This window comes from Clytia hemisphaerica, unplaced genomic scaffold (assembly GCF_902728285.1).
Source record: "Clytia hemisphaerica strain Z4C2 unplaced genomic scaffold, Clytia hemisphaerica genome assembly, whole genome shotgun sequence".
NCBI lineage: Eukaryota > Metazoa > Cnidaria > Hydrozoa > Leptothecata > Clytiidae > Clytia > Clytia hemisphaerica.
This window is the reverse complement of record NW_027104593.1, coordinates 15508-38362: the sequence shown is the minus strand read 5'-3', so window position 1 is coordinate 38362 and position 22855 is coordinate 15508. Positions and strand designations below refer to the sequence as shown.

At 36.3% G+C, this 22855-nt stretch overlaps 3 protein-coding genes across 3 annotated transcripts; all 3 read right to left on the bottom strand.

Moving 5' to 3' along the window:
* Positions 1–1575: 1575 nt before the first annotated feature.
* Positions 1576–22299, bottom strand: LOC136823753 (nucleolar and coiled-body phosphoprotein 1-like). Its single transcript, XM_067079923.1, has 12 exons — positions 22182–22299; positions 21584–21636; positions 20603–21262; positions 20347–20383; positions 19933–20050; positions 19541–19644; positions 18958–19108; positions 18130–18189; positions 17701–17732; positions 17211–17315; positions 4054–4111; positions 1576–2010 (listed from the first exon to the last, which is right to left on the bottom strand). The coding sequence occupies exons 1-12, from the start codon at positions 22278–22280 to the stop codon at positions 1913–1915; spliced, it is 1575 nt and encodes a 524-aa protein (XP_066936024.1). The 5' UTR covers positions 22281–22299; the 3' UTR covers positions 1576–1912.
* On the bottom strand, positions 8674–12649 carry LOC136823756 (potassium channel subfamily K member 15-like). The gene is made up of 3 exons (XM_067079925.1): positions 11581–12649; positions 10928–11103; positions 8674–9531 (listed from the first exon to the last, which is right to left on the bottom strand). The coding sequence occupies exons 1-3, from the start codon at positions 12137–12139 to the stop codon at positions 9124–9126; spliced, it is 1143 nt and encodes a 380-aa protein (XP_066936026.1). The 5' UTR covers positions 12140–12649; the 3' UTR covers positions 8674–9123.
* On the bottom strand, positions 13801–16506 carry LOC136823754 (potassium channel subfamily K member 9-like). The gene is made up of 3 exons (XM_067079924.1): positions 15751–16506; positions 15258–15433; positions 13801–14892 (listed from the first exon to the last, which is right to left on the bottom strand). Exons 1-3 carry the CDS (start codon positions 16358–16360, stop codon positions 14245–14247), a joined length of 1434 nt encoding a protein of 477 aa, XP_066936025.1. The 5' UTR covers positions 16361–16506; the 3' UTR covers positions 13801–14244.
* Positions 22300–22855: the final 556 nt, after the last annotated feature.

The window sequence follows — 22855 nt, the reverse complement described above, 5'->3', positions numbered from 1 at the left end:
CACCATGATACCTTCTCCATCAACTTTTGTTAAAAAAAACACGCGACCATCATTTGCAAGATAAGTATGTGTATTTTCATGTTTGTCAATCTCGAACTAATTGGGTCAAATTGCAAGCAATAAACTATACAGCATTTTTTGTCAGAACGTCACGACTTTTGGCGGAAAAACAACTCTGACAACTGTTCAAGTGTAGACGTGCAAACTTAACATGATAATAATGTCTGTCAGCTCATTCATGAGATCCCTGTACAAATATATGTAAATTTTATCACTTTGCATTGTTTAAACCTTTTACTTAAAAGTTACATGGCCCCCGGCGTACGAATCGAATTGAGGGGCCAAAAAATATGTCGCCCACCATGGTTGGGCGAGGGTTGGGCGAGGATGAAAATTTTCGACTTTTCACCCTTATTTCACCCCTCTAAACGGTATATATAAGATTTTTTGAAGTAAAAAAAAATTACTTTGCAAAATATTGGGGGCAATCAATGTGATTGGTTCATTATATGAAGTAACTAAAACTAAACACAGAAACTAAACTTACATTACAGCCAATATTTTGTTCGAAAGGGGTTGCTTAGAATAAACATTCAGAATTTCTTTCGATTCCACGATTCCACACTCTTCGAAACATTGTTATAATTTTTTTGTTCTTTTTCATTTATTTTCTCTAGAAAGCAAAATAAAAGAACAAAATGATTATGAAGCAGGAAATAATTTTTGATTGGAAGAAAATTTTCACAGCCGACTTAAGAAAATCAGCAGTAAGTCTGCAATAAATTTGATCTCCGGTTATAGATAATGCTTTTTATGCAGGTAAAACCGTATTCTCTCCATTTGTAAAAAAATCCTTACGTCTCAAATCAGAATCCAACAAAGGCAAGAGGTATACTATACTCCGCACTATCCGCAGATTGTAAAAAATTGCCAAAGTAAAAAAAACAAAAAAACAGTTGAAACGACAAAATAGATCGACAGTTAACAAAAATAAAAACGCATAATAACAAACGTTGAAAATGCCTGAGCATTATTTGAGATTTTTCCGATGACCGATAATAATAATAGATAAATAATTTCAAAATTATAACGAAGGATAAGGATATTGAGAAAACCTTTTGACAACGATAGTTTGAGTTATATAACATGAGTCTACATAAAAATTATACTCTAAAAATATCAAAATTGAAGGATACACTCTGCAAAGTAATATCCAGGGTGATTAATAAAAAAAGCAAACGAATTCTAAGAGAGAAAGCATTGGTTAACACATTCACTGAGCAACTACGAGTATAGGGGTCAAAATATCGGCAGTACCTCAGATAAACATAACCTTTGATACAGAAACTTTTATTCCTCCTTTTTTATTGCATTTTTGAAATCAACGTGAAATTTTGCAACGTTTGGTATACAATTTGAAGGCATTTGAAGCAAAATTCAGGAACCTCTGAAAGTCAAACCTTCGATGAAATTCCAAGAGGTCGAAATTTCTGAAAAGGGTTCGACAGTGAACGCGTTAATTGATTGTACAAGCTCTAAATAATGAGTTTCTGATATACAAGAGCAAAAAGTTCCTTCCATGGTAATACTTGGTATCTGAAAGACTCATGTCATTCATGCAAAATAATCATCAAGCACGTAATGCTAAAAACGAGAGAAACTGACCGTTCAAACTTTAGATAATATCTATAAAATCTGGTTAAAATTTCATAAAAATATATACAGGCTAACTTAAAAAAAGGTAAAACAAGGTTGTTTTTGATAGAAGTGCTGATACTTCTTGTTCTAGTGAAATTGGATGGGGGTGTAGCCAATTAAAGCAATAGGAAACCGCAGACATCGCATCATCTACCCATATCCAATCTTCCGGTGTCGTGTTTTACTCTTACTTTTTAAAGAAATGTTGCATTCCCTAGTCGCTGAAATATATGGAGCTGACATCTGTTGTGATTGTACCACCAGTGTAATTGCCTCGTTTCTTTTTCGTTTTTTCCTGTCGAAAACTCTTTCCTGATAAACCAAAATAAACAAGAGAGTGTAAACTGTATTTTGTACATCCGAATTCAAATAGTCGAACGTGCGCAACGCACTGGGCTCAACTTCAGTGGCTTCAAATTATTCATAGGCCCAATTGTAGACCCCCAGATATTTACCCAAGGAACAAGTGTGCAAAATTTTAGCCAAATCAAACAATTTTTGAAGTCTCCAGCTGCCCCAAAGTTTTAGCCTCGCTTTGGCGAAAAACTCGTCCCCAGGCCCCAAAAATCAAAATTTTCAAAACATGAAAAAAAACACCACCAGATATTCACCCAAGGAACAAGTGTGCAAAATTTCAGCCAGATCGAACAATTTTTGAAGTCTCCAGGCTGCCGCAAAATTTTAGCCTCGTTTTGGCGAAAAACTCGTCCCCAGGCCCTAAAAATCAAAACTTTTGAAAAATGAAAAAAACACCCCCAGATATTTACCCAAGAAACAAGTGTGCAAAATTTCAGCCAAATCCAACAATTTTTGAAGTCTCCAGGCTGCCCCAAAGTTTTAGCCTCGTTTTGGCGAAAACTCATCCCCAGGCCCCAAAAATCAAAATTTTTGAAAAATGAAAAAAACACCCCCAGATATTCACCCAAGGAACATGTGTGCCAAATTTCAGCCAAATCGAACAATTTTTGAAGTCTCCAGGCTGCCCCAAAGTTTTGGGACATACACACACACAGACAGACAGACACACACACACACATTGTCAGATTCTAACTCAACTGAAGTTGAGAATAAGATTTCGGCAATATACATAGTTCGCACCCCCCCCCCCCCCCCCCCCCCCCCCCCCCCTTTAGAGGGGTAGAGATGTTCAAAAAAATCAGAAGGGGGGGGGGTTGAGAGAATCTTTTTTAGAAAGGAGGAAGTTTTCAGAAAGGGAAGGTTCATCAAGCTAGAAGTAGAAAGGGGCGAGGGTTAAGGGTTAAGATGTCAGTGGTGCGTTTTTTATTGTTTTCTCAAATTAAAAAAGAAAGTTTTTTTTTTAGTGCTGCTAGGACAGTTTAAAAGAACTTCACTTTACCATGGATGAAAGCGTATACCAAGTTCAGATTTCCTTATTATTTGCTCATTTACACCATTTGTTCTCGTTTTTTCACTGTTAAATCATAGTAGGATTCCAAATATTTGAGGGGGGATGTAGCAACGAATTTTAAAAGAGGGAAGATTCTAGGGTAGGATGAGGTAGTGACCCCCCTTCCGAACTATGATATTTCGTATCAAATCGTATGTGTTAAAACAGCCACTACCTGTACTATTGTGTACCTATACCAGCTGACACCACTAAAAACCCTGACAGCAAGCACCGATAAGGTTGGCAAACGATATCACTCTCCAGGATATATAATACCGAGTTTATGTATCAGAGGATATCGAGGGCGACGGTAAGTAAAATCGATACAAAACAAAGTCGCTAGTTGATGTAAGGCTCTATATCGCCTTTGCTCACCTAAACAGACGACGGTATCTTGGTGTTTTTACCGTCGTCGAGCAAAGTGGACAGTGATTTCGGTCCTATGTCAGCTTTGCTTTATACCGCCCCCCTCGATTTATCTCGAATACATAAACTCGCTAATAAGTCGAGAATGGGGGCTATTATCAGTTAGGTTTAGGGTTGTTGCTCGGGAGTCACAAGATAAGGCAGAAGATCTTCTTAGAGGCACTCATACCCTGTAGGTATCCTTTAAAGGCAATGGTTGGGAGCTACTTTAATTAAGGTCTATAATTTCAATTGTTTTTTAAAAATATTTGTGAATGACTGTATAATGATGGGCATTGGGTTTGTAAACTAAGGTTGCTTGCATTTGGTGGTTCGAGCCGGGGTAGGAGACCCATTTCACCGGTACGGGCAAAATTCAGAAAAATACCTAGAAAAAGTCAGAAAATCGGAATAGCACTCAATTAGAAGATTAGAAAATTGGGGGAAATAACACCATTCATCCTTTAGTTTGATATTGTTTGCCAACCCGCCGATAGCCCTGCAACTTTGAAATAATAAGTTGTAGATAAGCGCTAACAAACCTTTGGTTTTCTTTAAAACATCATTCGCTTTTTCACCATAGCCATTTGTGCTGCCTTTCTGAAAAATTAAAAGACAAAAGAAGAGGCGTAAGAGATATTCGGGACAAATTTTTGGATTATAAACTAGAAGTAATGTTCTTTTTTAAAACAAAAATTAAAACCACGACGTTATCATCAACTGCTTTTTCGAAAGATAAAAATATATTTTTTGTCACGAAACTGCAGGAAATAAAACTTTCATACATCGAATCCTTCGAATCAACCCCCTGGCAAAATTTGAAAATAACAGCTCAGCTACCATTATGCGTTACACACATTTTTCATGAACTCATTTAGTAGTAAGATGGACGAGGGTCTCAAGCGCTTAAGCTCTAGTTTAGACGGCTGACTTTCTACCCTGCCTATTCGAATTGTCAGAGTAGGCAGAAAATGGGCACAAAGTCGGCAGTTAAAATCTTTGCTTGGATAAGATTGAAGGAAGTCATTGGGCTTTTCCAGAAGAAAAAAAACCGTATACCCCCTGTCGAGGAGGTCCATTTCCGTTCCAAGGGGTAAGGTTTGATATGTGGCGGAATTCCATAGGGAGATACAAAAATCTGCCTAAAATAACTGTGATTCTGTGGGGGTGCTTTTTAAATCCTACGAAAATTCAGAATTCCAGAGGGATTTAAACCTGAAATTGCCTGGAATTCCAGGGGGCTGCAGCATTTCCAAGCACAGAGGGATGGATCTCCTCAACAGGGGGTATACGGTTTTTTTCTGGAAAAGCCCATTGCATTGACGTCAAAAGAGGGCAAAGCATTGACTTTGGACAGCCCACTTTATGCCTACTTTAATTCACAATTAGAATAGGCAGGGAAAAAAGTGGGCCGTCTAAACTAGAGCTAAAAAGACAAATCAAAAAAGAATATATTCATTGGATAAGAAAATTTATTTTATTTGAATTACTGAAATACACATGAAAATTACAAAACTGCATAAAAAGCCTAAATGCAAAGATTACAAATTTGCTAATAACAAGTAACAAAGAAATGTTTATGTTTTGAAAAAATTATAAATTTATACAAAGGAATTAACAATGCTTTCTAATATAAAAGTGAGATGCATATAAAATTTTATGCATCTCACTGACAAACAAACCACTCAACATTAAAAATATTTTGTTTACAAAAAATGACAAGTCCACGAAAAAAATTAATTCTTGCACAAATCATCATTTATATGTTCGAATAGCTCCTCGCCAGTCCCAAAAGTCTTAGCGTTCACATCACCGAAGCAATGATTTTTCTCCTTCGATAAGAAAGATCGGTAGTAAAAATCTTGCCTTTCAATAAATTCTTGACACCAATACTCACCGGTGAAAATATGGATGTAAACGTGGCTTTTGTTCTTTTCCTTGTGTGACTGGTAAAGGGGATGGTTTTTCCATTCTAACTGAGTTAAAGTCACATGCCCGTCAGATGATGGCGTTATTCCTTCAAATGACGCACAAAAATGAATTTCTAATGGTTCTTGATTTACTTTCGAACGATGGGCGTTTACTTTTTTTAAGATGGCTGACGCCAATGGAACATAAGTGAAACTTACACTAAAAACAGTGACGAATATCTTTCGAACCTCCTTCATGCAATCATCAGTGAAAAAACTTTTCTTAGACATGACCCAACGGTACGTCATATCGTACACGTTGTAGTCCGGATTTTTTATGACATTAAACAGTGTCTTAAAGACAGGGGGTTGCAATTGAAAAGTATCCCAAACAAGTGTTTGAATATTTCGATTCAATGGAAGCCAATCTATTGGTTTATAATATGTGTAAATCCTGAAAACAATAATTGCCCATTGTCTCTCGTTCTGTAATAACTCAAGATTTTTGAGAATATAATCGAAATCACCATAATTGATATCATCTATGATAAGGACAAGAGTTTGTTTAATGTTTACATCATTTCCCATGATTTTCTCATCGTAAAGCTGCTTCGTTAGTTCGGCGATTCTACGCTCTTCGTTCCTATATCGAGAGGAACTATAACGAATGTTGTTTGTTTGAAATTGTAATTGATTAATATTGTCGTTCTTTCTCAATCTCACTATGTCAAAACCGTTGAAGTAGTTCACCATAAAACATGCTTCGTTGTCAATCAAATCATTTAATCCTTGCATGAAGAAACGGTAACCAAAAGTATAATAGTAAACACTCTTTTCCTCGTTAATGCTAATGAAGGTGACGTTCCTGAACTCAGAACAACTTAACATTGAAAAGTCTTGGAAATTCTGCACAACACCATTTGAAGCAGTAAGATAAACACATACTGATAGAACAAATAACTGGATTACAAGAAACATGTTTGTCCTCTTCTTATTTTGCCTTTCAAACATACGTCTTCAGTGCCGATGACTCATTACTGCAATGAATCTGATTTAAGGCTGATTGTTTTGTCCTCCTATAAAAATGCATATTTAAAAGAATACCACATTCTTATCCCAAGTATGAGTACTTAAGACGATCACTGTTAATTGAATAAGAATTGCTAACAATTGAAGAATTGAGATGCCTTGGAGTTTTTACAAGATACTTCGCTAATTGGTCATTTAAAGTGATAGAGATGACGCGTTCTTTAGAAAAAGTAATAAGATTCTTTTATTACATCTTAACGACCAACCAAATCAAATAAGAGCTTGTAAAAACTCCAGCTTGTCCCGAATAATTTGCTGTTTGCTTAATTACTTTTTAATTTACGTGGTAGGTTGCTACAATGTTAATTAAACTCCCTCAATTAAAAGCTTGTTAAACAGACTGATGTGATGCGATATGATCACGTGGAAAAAAGGGCGAAATGCTATATCATGTTTCATTTCTTAAATTGCGCATTGAAGCCCATTCCCTTTAAGTGAGTATTAATCTTTGATTTGCTTGTCATTTTTCAACGAATGCTTCCATTCTAACTAATGATATACCGTTGAAAAGATAATTCAGAACTAATACAATAATGACCGGTTAGTGAGGGCTGTACTGAGAATTGTTAACCGGTTACTTTTTCGAAACGGGCTACACGATTTTTTGCGCAATGCAATACACTCTTCTCGAGATGCATAAATTTATTGTTGTCCTCGTTTTCAAACAGATTTCAGTTTTTTTCGGGCTGTACTGAAAATATTGCCCTCGGTCAACGCAACAACCTCGCAATCTCGGTCGTTACTTGACCTCGGGCAATATTAATACAATAATGACCGGTTAGTAAGAGCTGTACTGAGAAATATTGCCCGAGGTCAAGTAACGACCGAGATTGCGAGGTTGTTGCGTTGACCGAGGGCAATATTTTCAGTACAACCCGAAAAAACCGGTCATTATTGTATTTGTTAACCGTTTCCTTCAGCTTCGATTGATTTTTAGCGCTTTATCCAGGAAAAATAGCGAAATAAAGCGAAAAAAACTAGCGAAAAGAGATAAAAAATTGTTATAATTTCTGACGTCAGAAATAAAAAATGACAGAAATGATGTCAACGCATTGTTCATTTTCCTTTGAAAAAGTGACGTCACAATGAATTTTCCTAACGACGGGCAACTCTGGACAATGTAGGCCCGTCGTCATGCGAAAAGAACCAATTGCATTGCGCAAAAAGCCGTGTAGCCCGCTTCGAAAAAGTAACCGGTCGATTCAATCTGTCATAAGAAATATGTTGCAAATTCTAATGCATCGCTTTCGCTTTTTGCGAACATTCATTTCTAGCATTTTTGTTATATATCATTGGTCTACCCATTTCGATAAATTGCTCTCGAAAAAGGACACATATTGATTGATTACTCAGCCTGTTTTAGCTTCTTAGCTTGGCCGAAGTATATGACGTCTGTTTTGGTTGTATTGACAGTAAGTTTATTAAGGTGGAACCAATGGCCAACCTCGGAAAGTTGATGAGGTATTTTTCTCTTTATTGATGCCGACAGAAAGATCAAGTCTTTAACTATATTTGATAATTCACTGCATTTTGATAACTGTATTTGATGTTAAGGATCTGATTTTAAGATAGGCTATAACAGGCTATAACAGGCTATAAGGGTTGGTCAACCTATTTTGAACGTAAATTACAAGTAAGTACCATGGTACAAAGAGGTGGTGGTCCCAAAAAAAAGTCAAGAAAGTATACATTTCGGGTTGAAAAGGTCATTTTTTGGCACGAGATGTTGGAAACTTAACAAATAGACCTTATCTACTACATTGATAAATCGCTTCGTTTGAAAACTGTAAAAGATACACCATCTACTGCAAAAATATTTTCAAAATATTTTTCTTCGCTGAAAATAAGGTCTTCAAAGTTGAAATACTCTTCTTCGCATAAGTCTTCATTTTCTTCTTCATCAATTTTTTTTATTGCGATTTTTTCAGATTCGTGAATAGTTTTACCACCTATAGTTTTCTCGTCCAACCTAGTCCCCTAGTCCACCCCCCCCCACCTGAAAGCCAAATTTTAAATTATGATGACGATATCAAAAGGTTTCATAGTTTTAAAGCAAATACTGACAGTGTGGGTGTAAGTAAAACTTTCTGGTGAAAAAATAGCGGTTGTGGTTTGAAATCAAAAAGAAGACTCAATCAAAAAAAGACATATTACACTTTTGGGTTTAGTTTAAATAATTTCAATCGTATAATATACGTACTACAAAACTTAAAGAATTTACAAATTTTCTAAAAAATATTTCGAAACTATCATATAATATTATATTAACGAAAAATATTGCGTTAAAAAGTCATAATTGAAAACAGACTTTAAAACACCCGACCAACTGTTTGGTCTTTACAGGAATAATAACATTTTGAATCTTTTAGCCAACATATCAATGAAATCAACTCCAATACTTGCCACTCTAGGATAAATTTAGTATATCAGAAACAAGCTATATAGGGTGTTTGTTACACCTATTAAAGTGACCCAAGTATGTTTTACACTATCTCACCCTTTGAACACGGCACTAGATTACACTGTTTCTTACTCGTAAAAAATGTTTCTGCACGTTTCTTCAAGCGAATTTTAAGTATTTTTTAATTCGTATTCATATTATGACAATCAAAATTAGATTAACATGGTCGATTCCACTCTTGGCTCCTCTCTCAGTTTCGGACGACAGCATGGTAAAAACTCGGTGACGCGGCCGCGTGCTTTAAGCGGACGTTGGGTCAACCGTAATACCGCTAGAGCCTCTTGGTGAGATTGATACCAACAATAAAATGATTTGATTGCCGCAAACAGGAGGGCTAAGCCGAAGATATGATAGAAGAATAACGGTACTACATTGTCAATCTGTTGGTCCAATGGCTCAATGATATCACCAAGGCCAGTTGTGGTGAACATGGAAACATGGTAATAGATCTTATCCACCAATGACCAGTTGTGTTGACCTGAGATGAGAGCGCATCCCACACTGGTGTGTCCAACGAACGATATGGTAATGAGAAGACATGAAAGCAGATCCTCTGGTGCCTGAAAGATGAAATATAATTTTGAAATTAATTACTGTAGCTTCATGATCATGATCTAGAAATGTGATTCGTTTACCGTATTTCATTTTCCGAATGAAAGGCTTTTAGTTTTTTTGGTTTTTGGTTTTTGAGATATTACCAGGATAGATAAATTGAATTTTGGATTCGAGTCCCGAAGATCAAAGGGATGGAGGAACTACAGTTATAATTTGAACACGCACCGGGAATGAAATTTTGTTCCAGTGAAGAGAATTTCGAGATACGGAGTAAGATTTATAAGGTATTGTTAAGGATTAAGGAGACATTCGAGTTGTAGAGGTTCGAGTTAAGGAGACTCCGTTGTACTTAATTATTTTCGAATGTGTGCAAGTGATCCCTTTTGATGACCTCGGAAATATCCTGGTTATGATATATTCGATCATAATAATAGTTCAAGAAGATAGCACTTGATTTAGGCTTGATTTAGGTACATCCCCATCAACGGTAAAAGGACAACCTTACAAACGGAGGGTTTTCGGATAGGAGGTCATTTTTCTTTCGCTGTATGAGGCGATGAGTAGAAAAGTTTTATTAACAATGAAAAGAATTCAAGTTTTTTTTATTTTTCAGCTTTGAAAACAGAATTTGTTAATCAAATTATCATATTCTGAAACGGGTTGTTGAATTTCTTTTTCTCATAGTTGGCGCGATTGTTAGAGGGAATTCAAAAAAATTTTTGATGGATTTTACTTTTTGTTCTATCCATTTAAACGTCTTTTGTTAGTGTTATTGGCTGTGAAAAAAAACAGGCAAAACAATTGTGAACTATAAAATAGGTCTTTGAAAGAAAGTGAGAATCAAGATAGATTTGGCGACATCTGCCCTTCATATTAGAAAGTTGCGGTAAATGAGCAGTTTATAACGGAATAAAAAGAAGGATTATAACACCTCAAAACAATCCTTTAATCATGATCAGAAACATCATCTCTTCCATACACCCTCTGACGTATAGAATTAAGTGTGAGTCACGAGAAGACTGTACAAGATTAAAGCATCCTTTCCTCCTCCTCTCAGCATAATTCAGAACTGCAAATAACGGCCAATGATCGGTTATCGCCAGGCACTTTTTGGTTTCCACCGGCTATTTTGAAGGGTAAACTTTATTACTTTTGTCCGGTGAAAACTTGTAAAAAATGCAACGAAGTACTATTTGTCCCTGATGTTTTATTTGTTGATTGTTTTATCTTCTCATAATCATTAGTATCCAATGACTAGAAACATTTGCTAGTGTTTTAAACCTAGATCTAGAACTATTTTGTTACTCCAAAATTTGAAAAATCACCGACCAAGCCACAATTCCTTATTTGCAACACTGCGATATAGAAACAGAAGAAATCGCAAGAAACAGAAATGCTTACCCCTCCTTGCTGTCCTGTAACACACTGACGAAGAGCAGACAAGAAGCTTGTATGCATAACACGAATCTTATCTCCACAAGATGCGATAAAGGAGAGCATCAGCGGAATAGATATGATGGAGAATATGATGAAAACAAGACGACCAGATTCAGTCTTTGGGAACACATCTCCATAACCTGTTCACGAAAAAAACGAAAAACATTGAAAGTACTGTTAACTATATCCAATGAGCCAGGTTCTCGGCAACGGTTGGGAGTCAGTTATCAATCGTCATAGCGAGTTTAAATATCTTATCGGGGAAAACTTCGTCGGGGAAAAGTGACGAAATTTCGGCCAAGTGACGAATATTTTTCCCCGACGAAAATTTTCCCCGGCCTTAATGCGTTTACCAAAACCAGCAAGTGACGAATATTTTTCCCCGACGAAAATTTTCCCCGAAGAAGTTTTCCCCGATAAGGTAATATTGGAAAATAGCCTGGAATGAATTAACTGTAAATTTCAGCTAAATCGGTAAAGATCGATATTATATTACTTCTTATCGACGAAGACCTAATTCTTGAAAAAAATATTGAAAGAGGTATAAAGTATTATAGTGCACGAGTAAAAGAAACTTTTCGAAATGAATGTGAAAGAAGTTAAATTTTTAAACATACCTATCGTAGTTGAGACCATCGATGCAAAGTAAAACCATTTCTTGTAATTATAACTCTGGCTATTTGAGCTTTTCTCAATCGTCCCTGTGTTGAGCCCAGTATTGATGGCAAATAAACTTTTATCTTCCTGAGTGAAAGTCACATTGTACTTCAATTCAAGTCTATTCCAACGCTCCGCAAAATTCCTGACGTTTGATTGGTTACTTCCAGGTGTATGCCATTCAGTTTCATCTTCTACGTGTGAGAAAATTACGGCAGCCGAAATGAGCGCTATCATCAGCAACATGAAATGTAAAATCAGACATAACATCGCCCGTAGAACGATATGAAAAGTGGATACTCCGCTACCAGACTCTGCGGACTGAAAACTAGACGATTTTTGCGATCGCTGCGATCGTTTGGTCCATTGGCGACGCATTGACATGGTATCTGCTTCGTAACTTCTCGCCTTTTGGAAAACTTGTTTAGGATGGAAAATCCCAAAGAAACGTACCATCTCATCCTTTTCCTCGTCGGCACCGTAGCTTTGACAAAGAGGTCTCTCAAGTGTCGAAACCATAACAAAAAATATCCGATCAAATAAATTTCTCTTTCGTCCAGAGGGTATAAAAAAGGGTCAAAAAGGAGGGTTTAAAGAACCCAAACCGAAGATCTTCCACAGTGAATTATTCTAGTGAAGAAGAAAATCAATCAATAATGATCAGTGGTAACAGAGCGATCAATCACAAGTTGTAAAAAGTCTCCTGTAACGTTTCCAATGTAAACTGATGAAGTCGCTTTGAAGGGGTTCCCCTGGTTGAAACTCTATTTTCTTGAAACAGCGCCTTTTCCTATATGGTTCACTTTGAATGAGACAAAATGTTTTCTTTCAATGAGTTTGAATAAATGGGAGAAAAACTCTCTCTACAGTGTTTCCATAATGCGAAAACCGTAAAAACAAAGGGGATTTTATCCCTCTTTGAATATTAATCATTAACTAGAACCCAGTTTTAAATGTTTTTGTTTCCCCGCTTTTTACTCTAGTTTGATTTTGCGTTTGATGACGTCATCGATATTTTCACCGACTCTTGACAGTTTTGATAAAAAGAAGTGAAAAAAAAGCTTCGAAAAAAAGATTCTCACAAAAATTAACAAACCGCTAACAAGGGAGGCTTGAATAGAGCTTTTTTAATGAGCTTTGAAATCAGACAGCATATAAGAAGCTTTAAATGACCAAATCCTACCGCAAACATCATATGCTAGTGATAGGTCATTCACAGATCTCATTTATGGCCGACCGTTCATTGATCTCATTATTGACTACTCTACACTATGATCGTTGTGTAAAAGGATGTCTGTGAAAGACAGTCATGGAAAGATTTGAGAAGTCTACATAATGAAAGGCTTGATAAAGTTGACACAATGACACATAAAAAGTTATTGTCAACTCTCTAGTTAGCCTCCATTACCATGTCTGAATAAATAGATAGATAGAGTCGATATTTTACGTAGATAGCCCAGTAATCTAGGACTTTTAGACAGTCTTTCGATTGTTTTCACGGGGTCCACGGCCAGCCGGCTCGGCTATCTATGAACTGAACGGAACATTGAAAGGAGCGGGGATTCGAACCACGAATCCCTGGTTTGAGACGCTGACGCTTTTGACCACTTGGCCATCGCTCCTTAATAATATTTTTTTTCAATTTGCAATTTCTTGAAGCCCTGCGACTAAAATCTAGAAAGTTACTTCGTAAATTTACAGAAAAAAATGACAACACTCTGCCTATATATAATGCAAATTTCTTTGAATTGTTAAGAAGGGCTGAGTAGGCTGGAAGAAATAAATCAATTCATACAGAAACGCTTGATAAAGACTTAAGTGTCTTCCCCTTAATGAGACACTTAGTTCTTTGTGAAAGAGGTGAACGTCAATGTAGGGGAAAAAGTTACGATTGAGTAAGCCCTTTGTTTACATTAAGACGTCAATTATGTTTGTTGACTTAACAAATTTTCGAACGGGTGTACAACATCCATGTAGTGACTTATGATGAAGATAAATGTTTCTATATTTTGATGTTTGGATTTTGTTTAAGAGGATGGATGACTTTCAATCCTACATGAGTGATTAACATGAAGGAGTGAAACATCTTTTATATGATTATTGTGATTGATCGTCTTTTACACATTCTTTTTTACACAAACGACAAAAACTTCCATCTTTCATTCATCTTGATAATCTTATCTAGTTTTATGTTCAAAGATTTTTGGAGCTTCTCATCTTTATGATGACACCGAGTAACTAGTGAGTCCCTCTAAAATGCTAGAAAAAGTAATGGAAAGGTTCGGACTGTGTGTATGGTGAATTGACATATAAACATGTAGAGCATATCCATTTTACATACGTACAACAAATTCAAGGTAGGTGAAAATATAAAATATGAGACGTATAAAACATATATAAAATAACGATCCCATAAAACAGAATCCATTGTTCAATAATCAACTTGCAACTCCGTTACTTTTAAAGATAAGATGGAAAGCAATCATTATTGTAGGTCAATACTTTTCATAAGCATGAATGCTTAGGTTCAGCATGCCAGTCCGTATTTTCTAAAGCTCCAACATCACTTCTCACTCGCACCGAATAATCTCCTCTGCCCCACGAGGACTGATCATATAAGCCGGCTATGCATAGCTGTAACTTTCCCCACTCTCATCCGACTCATAATAGTCACCTGAGTCATCGGTACTAGCCGTGTCCGTATCCCGACGCTGCCGACGTACTTTCTCCTCCCCGTCTCCGAATACAGGTTCGTGTACGCGTGCATCGAATGTCTTGATGTCATGGAAACTACGTCGATTGGTATAATCTCTGGGCAACGTTGAGAATATTGTTTCGTCGCCAATGATGTCCGATAGTGTTTCCGGTTTGACACGATCGTGATCAGGTAATTCGGGACGCGATTTTTTCTCACCGGGATGGTGATTTCCACGCCTCGTACTGTGATGCTTTAGAGAAGCCATTCGTTTTTCGGACAACATCTGGACAGCCTCTTTTCGTAAATCGATATATTCGATCAACGAATCGATGACACCAGCCAACATGGCGAGACCGAAGATTCGGTAGGCCATGAGAGGGATTGCCCAGTCCACTTGCACGGTCAACGGTGTTGTGATGTCGCCAAAACCGACGGTTGAGAAAGTGACAATCCAGAAGTAAATGGATTCGAATAATGTTAGGTTATTGAGACCTGCGCATAACAAACAACCGATGGCCACGTATCCAATGAAAAGGATGAAGATGGAGATGGTGGTCATCAGACTTTCACTGATCTATAACAAAAGAACATGAAACTTCTTGCTGAGAAGAAATTCCTAGTCGATCATCAACGTGAGAGAGATCAACCTACCGGTTCGAAAATGTTTTAAAGTCAATGAATTATAAATCTGAAGGGTAGAAGCCTATGTAAAAATGGGAATAACTTTAAATTGAACGACCCACGTGGTTTTCCTTCAAACGATATATTAAAAGTAATGTTTACCGCAAGATGGCGGACTAGTCAACTCTAAAACTGGACATGCTTCCTTTTAAATGGGAAGTCCGATCTAGTCAAGTAGTTATAGATCAGTGGTTGGCTGGCTCTTCAGCGCCTTTATCGCGACGCAATCAAGCCTTAATACGTTTAAATAGCACTTACCACTGGCTTTTCTTTGAAGCAACATCTGTTTAAGAATTTGAAGAATCTTTTGTTGATGGCTTTGATGATGCCACCACACGCTGTTAGAACAGAAACCACGAGTGGGATACCGAACAGTGAGAAAATCATGTAAAAGAAACGACCGTTGTCTGTCTTTGGCGAAACATCTCCGTAACCTGAAACATGGAAAAGTTCAAAGTACATTCTTAGTTTAAACATGGAGCTTAAATCCTATTTCACTTTACTATTATATCTGAAAAAATGCCGTTACAACCCCTCTGAAAAAGCGTGAAAAATGTTTCTAGAAAAGAGAATAAGAAATAAGTAATATAATTATAATAATAAGTTGAAACAGCGAGTTCGATCATCAATCACTATTTCCCTGGCTAAATCTTGAAAAGGTCCAAATTATCTAGTAAGGGCCCTTCTGAAAAGTCACCAACAAAACATTGACCCATAGAAATGAGGAAGACATTGTAAAGGGACCACTTACCAATAGTTGTACAAGCAACAGACATAAAATAAAGCCATTTCCAAAAGATAAAATCACGATTTTTCCTCAGTTCAAGTTCAGCTTTCTCTTTTTCTTCCGCTGCGTGCTCGATGCCACGCTTCAAAATGATTTCCATAAATTCGTCTCTTTTATTGACAGGTATCTCAACACCGATTTCGTTTTTCAAATCTGACCAAAATTGTTCGACATTACTGGCTACTTTGGCGGTTAAGTTCTGTGTTGCATTTTTAATTGATCCACCGGAGCTGGTGGTTGCGTCATCACTCGGCGGCGGGTCTTCAATATTACCGAGAAATGACGCACCCAAAGCAAGCGCCGTGAAGACGATCGAGATGTGGATTAGGAAAAGGATGGTTTTATAAAGCGGTCCGAACCAAGGTTTACGTTTGAGTTTTTTGTAGCATTCACAATTGAAAAGACCCCCGTCATCATCTTCTTCTACTTCGGACGCCGCCAAGCTACGTCGACGTGGCGGCGGTACGTCAATCAGTTGACATGAACGTTTGTAGTCGCTCAAATTGTAGATCTTCTCTATATCATCGCGGACGCTCGTGTTTGACTTACGGCGTGACGCGTAACGTAGCGCCATCGAGTATGCCGGCAATCAAGAATACACTCAGAACAAGTTTCTTCTAATCATACAGATACTTTATCAAAAATGCGGCAGATTTTATGTTCATTGACCTCTCATTAAGCCGGAAGAAAAATAGAATTTAAACGAAAAATAAATTACTAATAACCTTTAACTTAGGTCAAAAATCTCAATTTTTTTAATTAATTGTGGTACGCGATAAATAGTGAATGTCATATTCAGTTTGATTTTTGAATTTCTATACTAACCACAGTAGCCTTAGAAATATGATCAAAATTAAAGTTATACACCATGGCCAATAAATTATTCACAGGGTTTTGTTGTAGTAAACCAACACCATTATTTCCTTGCCATGGCAAAATGAAAGGAACCTTGTATGACTAACGGTCATGGCAAGGAAGAAAAAAGACATTTTGGGAAACAAAACGGAAAATAACAGATCAGCGTATGAATGAATAGCAATACAAACATCATTTGGAGAAAATTTCATCAATCTTTAATGTCTTTCAAAGTAGAAATTGGGGGAAGAAAAATCTGATAATTTTTGATAATTTGATTCATATATGAATCTCAATTGAAAAAAATGGCCAATCTCATGTGACACGCGACCTTCAACAAGGTTATTTCGTGATCATTTTAGGTAACAAAACTTTACCCAACAAATCAGTCATTCTTTTAAATATGACGTAGTGAGAAAAATAAACGTGACAGCATAAATAGCAAAATTGACGTAAAAAATTTAATACCTTATTATCATTGATGATGGCGATCTGAATCCCCCCCGCACCTTCTACCCCTCAAGTCATTAAAAACGTCACCCAACCCAAATTTTCGTTAGTTGACAAACCTTTGCTTCATAGCTGTTGTCAGTTAGCTTTTCATCTATTTGGATAAGGTCTTCTTTCACTCTTTGAAACGGTGTGCTCTTTTTCATTGGTGTCTTTAAATCTTTCTGAAGGAATTCAATGTAAAATAACAATGAAAATTACGCAACAAGATCAGAGAAGGAGATCTTTACCCCTATTCACTACCGGGTGTGTAATGTACTAAGTGTGTAATCGTGGCTCATGTAAGAGGCTTGATTCTTTAAAAATCAATTGAGCTCGAGAAATTTCACTTCAAAAGAGGGAAACTTATTAATTCATGGCGTACACGGGAGATATTTTAACTTTTAGAAGTAAAATGAATTTATGTTACGAACGGAGTGCCCAAAATCAAACATTATCTTACTGACAAAGGTTTTTTCCAGAGAGAATATGGTTCAGGGTCATCCACCCGCAAAAGAAACTTGTTAGACAAGAGAGGAAAATAATGGGCTAAGCATGGAAGAAGAATACCTTTCTCGGTGTGACAAAATCGTTTTGTGAATCTAAAGAGTAAGAAAAAATTTAAAAGAGATCATTTAGTATGAGAGCGCTTTAATAGATTCGCTGCTGACTACGAGCTTCCTCGTAGAAGACTGGATCAAAATACAGGTGGTACTCAAAATTACCATAACTTTTGATACGATAACTTTTGCTTGCTTTCTTATTGCTTATTTGGTACCCACATAAAATTCTGCATCGCAGGTCATTTTGCCGATTTCTGAAAGGGGTTCGGCGTTGAACGTGTTTGGGATGGAAATTATTTGGAAAAAGAATCAACAGGATCTAAACTCAGAGCACTTAGAATTAGTGAGACGAATAAGCGTACTTTCAAGTGCCTCTAGAGCTAAATTCAAGTCAATGATAATTATTCAAATATAAAACAAACGAATTTTTTCTCACCTTCAATATCATTTTCTTTTTCATCAATACGGAAATCAATCGTTCTTGTGTCGTCTTGATCTGTAGAAAATTAGCAGAACATCCTAATTCAATTATTCGATTTATATAAATACTTCATCGACCAAGCATAAAATAAAAGGATAATTTCAAGGATACACTAATGTTTTTTTCTCAAGGAAGGAAATGAATACGGAACAAAATGCCTGCTGTTTTCACCAACTTTTTGACGTTGACCGATTTTTTTTATTCTCGCTAGCTAGACTGGAACAATTTTAAGGCGCGTGAAATGCAACTGTTGCATTACAGACGCTTGCAAAACACATCAGCCCGGGGGGGGGGGGGGGGACTCGATTTTGAAAACGACCGTACGTTCGGCCAAAAATCAGGTCTCTAAAATCGGACCCTTACAGTGCAGGAAATATTTGGCTGAAAATCGACCCTTATAGTGCAATTTTTTGCCCTTTTTTGCCCTTTTTAGGGCCAAACTTTTTGAAATTTCTCAAATTTTACCTCAAAATTTGATATTTTCTCAAATTTTACACCCTTACAGTGCACTTTTTCCCACTTACTCACAAATCAACCCTTACAGTGCACTTTCCAAAGTCCAAAAAACCTACCCTTAAGGGCCGCACGTCCGGTAGGTCACTTACCTAGAGTGCCCCCCCCCCCGGGCACATCAGTGTTAGCCTTAGCTTAAGATTGAACATGGTACTCAATTTACAGTATGCCAGTAAATTAGATTAACCAAGGGGGAGTAAAGTAAAATCATCTGTCTAAAGCAAGATAACGAAGGAAGCTTAAGTAAAATTTTATCAACAAAAGGATCACCTTTGTCTTCATTTTTCTTCTTTTTATTCTTCTTCTTTTTTTTCTTTTTCGGTTTGATTGTTTCATCGCCAGCCTCTACAACTCCATTTTCAACAACCTGTTCTTCAGCTCTTGTCTGTTCTACCGATTGTTTTTCTTCTTCTATAGATACCTTTAGTGAAAGATGAAAATTTAAGAATGTTTGTCAACATCTCTCTCATTCTCCAAGAATAAGCTTTTGTTTCTTACATTTTAATGACATTTGGAAAATGGACTTTAGGTATTTAGAATTGCGAATCACGGAGACTCTAATAATTCGGCAATCAAACCTCCATTCAAATTATTTTTTTATGTCAGTAATTGCACTGATCAAGAATCATTTCTGTTAATGGCAGCGAAAATAACAAACAAAATAAGCTAAATTCTGGCCTCATTCTAGAGCTAAAATCTCATCTCAAGGAAATAAAAGATAAAGTATTTGCATAGTCAGTCATTTGCACACCAGTCTCAAAGCTATCTTAAATTTTGTAACACACAGAAAGAAATGCAGACATTGTCATTTTAAATCTCAAACTGAAGTCGAGAAAAATTATTCCATACAAACCTTGCTTTTCTTTTTCTTTATGGAATGTTTTGGCTCGCTCTCTTCTTTTGGTTCTTCTTCAACTTCGTCGTGGTTACGTTTCTGTTTCTTCTTTTTGCTTTTACCTTCAGAAAAAAATGAATCACTGTTTATCCGTTATCATTTCTTAAGTTTGTTGTTTAATAAGTTTGTTGATTTTGGTTGTTTCCAAATTTTAGCCCGGGGCCATTTATTGCTTTTTGATAGACTGGATTGCGCTGATAACTTTACTGGACTCAGCGCCATCAAAAATAATCATAAAACCCGAGTTCAGTCAGAAGTAGACTCTAGTCTAAGTTGAACTAAATTAATGTTCTCTGCACTGTGTTAACAAAGAGATACTTTGCAGGTTATCCATATAAACAACAACTTACTTTTATTGGAATCTTCTTCTTCAACCATGCTTGTTTCTTCAGCTATAAGAAGGATGTCTTTCTGAAAAGGCTTAGATTCCATTTGTTCCTCGTGTTTCGCCTTTTCCTTGTCTTCTACCTGAAATGAAAAGCAATGCTGATCAACTACATCATTTTTATACAATCTATCAATTTTCATTGTAAGTTATTGTAAGATTGTATATTTTCACCGTAAATCTTTTCTGGAAAGTCATAGTCTAAATTCACCTCTCTCCTAATTAATAAAAGTCCCAAGTTTGGTGCAAAAGTAAAGAAGCCTCAGAAATTCAGCCAAGCAGCAAAGTGTGCAAAGTTTCAATCGACTGAATAGATGAGACAGAGACAGTCAGAGATTCTCAAATTAGTCGAGGGTAAAAGTAGAAGTAAAAGCCATACCTTTTTCTCTTTGGCTCCGGATTCTCGTTTCCTTCCACTGAAGAATAGAAAAAAAGGAAAAGACTTGTTGGTTGGTTGGTTCAAATTTCTGGGGTGGAGGAAGGGAGTAATTCTAATTGCTTGAGAGAGGGATAATTACAGTATATATGACGTACTTACAAAGAAGGAGCAAAATGTGTTTCTATTTTGAAAAGAAGTGTGAGAAGTATGACTGAAAGCACTGGAAATGGACGAAAATGAAAGGAAACCTGAATACCTCGGAGATTCGTAGACATCACCATTAGACAAACGAATTAGGACTTGTTCAACTGCCTCTTTAGGGAGATTCGAATCAGATTCCTCAAAATCGAGGTCTATTTTATCCGTCATTTTAATCATCTTCTCTGATTTTGGTTTAGTCTCTGATGATGTACCAAATTGTTTATTAGTTAGAGTTCCATCTTTATTTTTCAGATTTTCAAATATTTGCGATAAAACACTTTCCATTTCAGGGAAAAGCCATTCATGAGGGATAGGAGGGGGTTTTACTTTACGTTTCGCTGGTTCCTTTTTGGGTAATGTATCTTTAGACTTTTCAGTTTTGTCTTTTTCATCTGTGACAGTTTTCTTTTTTGTTGTTTGCTTTGTTTCTTTACTTTTCGTGTTCTTAGATTTGATTTTATCTTCAGCAGTTTTCTCAGGTTCATCCTCCTTATCCACCGATAAAGGTTTTTTAGGTTCTTCTTTGACAGTCTTATTTTTTGCTTTTGCTGTTTTTGTTTTGGAGTTTGTCTTTTTTGTAATAGCTTTCGTTTCACTTGCTGTTTCAGTATCGTCAGATTTCGTTGTAGCTTTCTCATCAGTTTTGGTTGCTACTGCATCATTTTGAATGTTGTTATCAACATTAGGTAGCAAACCAGAAAGTAATTCTGATAAACTAAAAGAAAAAAAAAAAAAGGAAAAATGTATTAAACTAATTAAAAAACCTTCTTTCAGTCTGCGCCACAATTAGTTTTATGGCGTGAGATGCTAGGCAATTCGATCTGCCTAGCCAGGGTGCAGTATGCATTATAAAGATAATTTCAAATAAAACAGAATCAAGAATATAGAAATTTGGATAATAGATAGAAATCAACAAATTAAAATAATATTATAAGAAATTGATAAGATCGCCCCAATGTTAAAATCTTAACTATATGATATTACTTAAAAGAAAACTTTAGGAAAGTTTGTTTGAAAATTGTTTCTCTCTACTTACCTTTGATAAGTATTTACAATATGCTTCAGTCGAAGCTCAGGTGTTGCGAATTTCTGTAACAGAAAGTATGGACCTTATAATTTTTAACTTTTGTACACTCAACGGTCTCAATTTCTTTCTCCTTATAAAAACAATTCTAAGTTGTCTTGGGAATTTAATAATACAAAATTACCTAGAAATTGTTTCGTTTAAATCAGAATTCAATTTTTATGGACTGTATTCATGGTCTTTACCCATACAAGGTTTATTTTAAGGTATTGAGCATACAAAAATGTGCCCTTGAAATATATAGTAAAAAAATAAATTATTTCAAACAGAGAAATTTTGGGATACCTTGTCTCCTTAAAGTGCTAATCTTTTATAACAAGTTCACGAAAATACGAAATCAAATGACGATGGTTAACCGGGGGGAGGGGGGACTAAGGAAAAATGGGTGCCGAGTATGTGCGAGCCATAAAAGGGTCTCGTTTTCACACCCTCAAAAGTCCCTCAAAGGGTCGATTTTCAAACTTCGACTCGGACATACCCGGCATCTCGCAAACCTAGAACCCCCCCTGGTGATTTAACATATCAGTTTTAAGCGAGTGCCTTAACTTACCTCACCAGTCTCTTTTTCTAAGGTTCTTGCAGTTTGTAAGAGGTGCGATTCTATCAGATGTGAATGAATCAGCTCCAAAATATTACTGTCACTTTCCATATTGATTATTTATTTTAAAACTAAACAGAAGAAAAAAACTGATTATCTTCGTGAAGAAAACTTCAGTTTTATAACAACATTTCATCCGATGAGGCTAAGTAAAACTTTGGACAAGCATGTGTCCGAAAGGTCATGGCAGCGCCTGGTTGGTGGCCGAAAAGGGCACTTTTTCCAGTGTTTTTCCACTAAAAAAGCTGTTTTTACCAATATTTTATTTAGTATTTTCAAGAGGGGCAGCGTCCGATAACCGGACGCTTAAAGGGCATGAAAAATGGCCTCATATCCAAGATTAACATTCAAATCAAGGAAAATTTAAACTATGTTAAATTTATGGAAGGCACTACAGTAGCCATCCCTCATTTGGACTACTGTTCTCAACTCTGGTCACCCTGGAAACGTGGTCTTGTCCAGCAACTGGAAGAAGTTGGGTGATTTGCATGAAATTGTTCCAAAAGGCTTTTTTAATTTATCTTCTTTTGGTGTTTTTGTATTCATGACACTTTACAACAAGCTGTTTTCTTGTTTTCAATTTATTCAAAGGGTTTTATATACAGCTAAAAATTTGTCCCTACTCG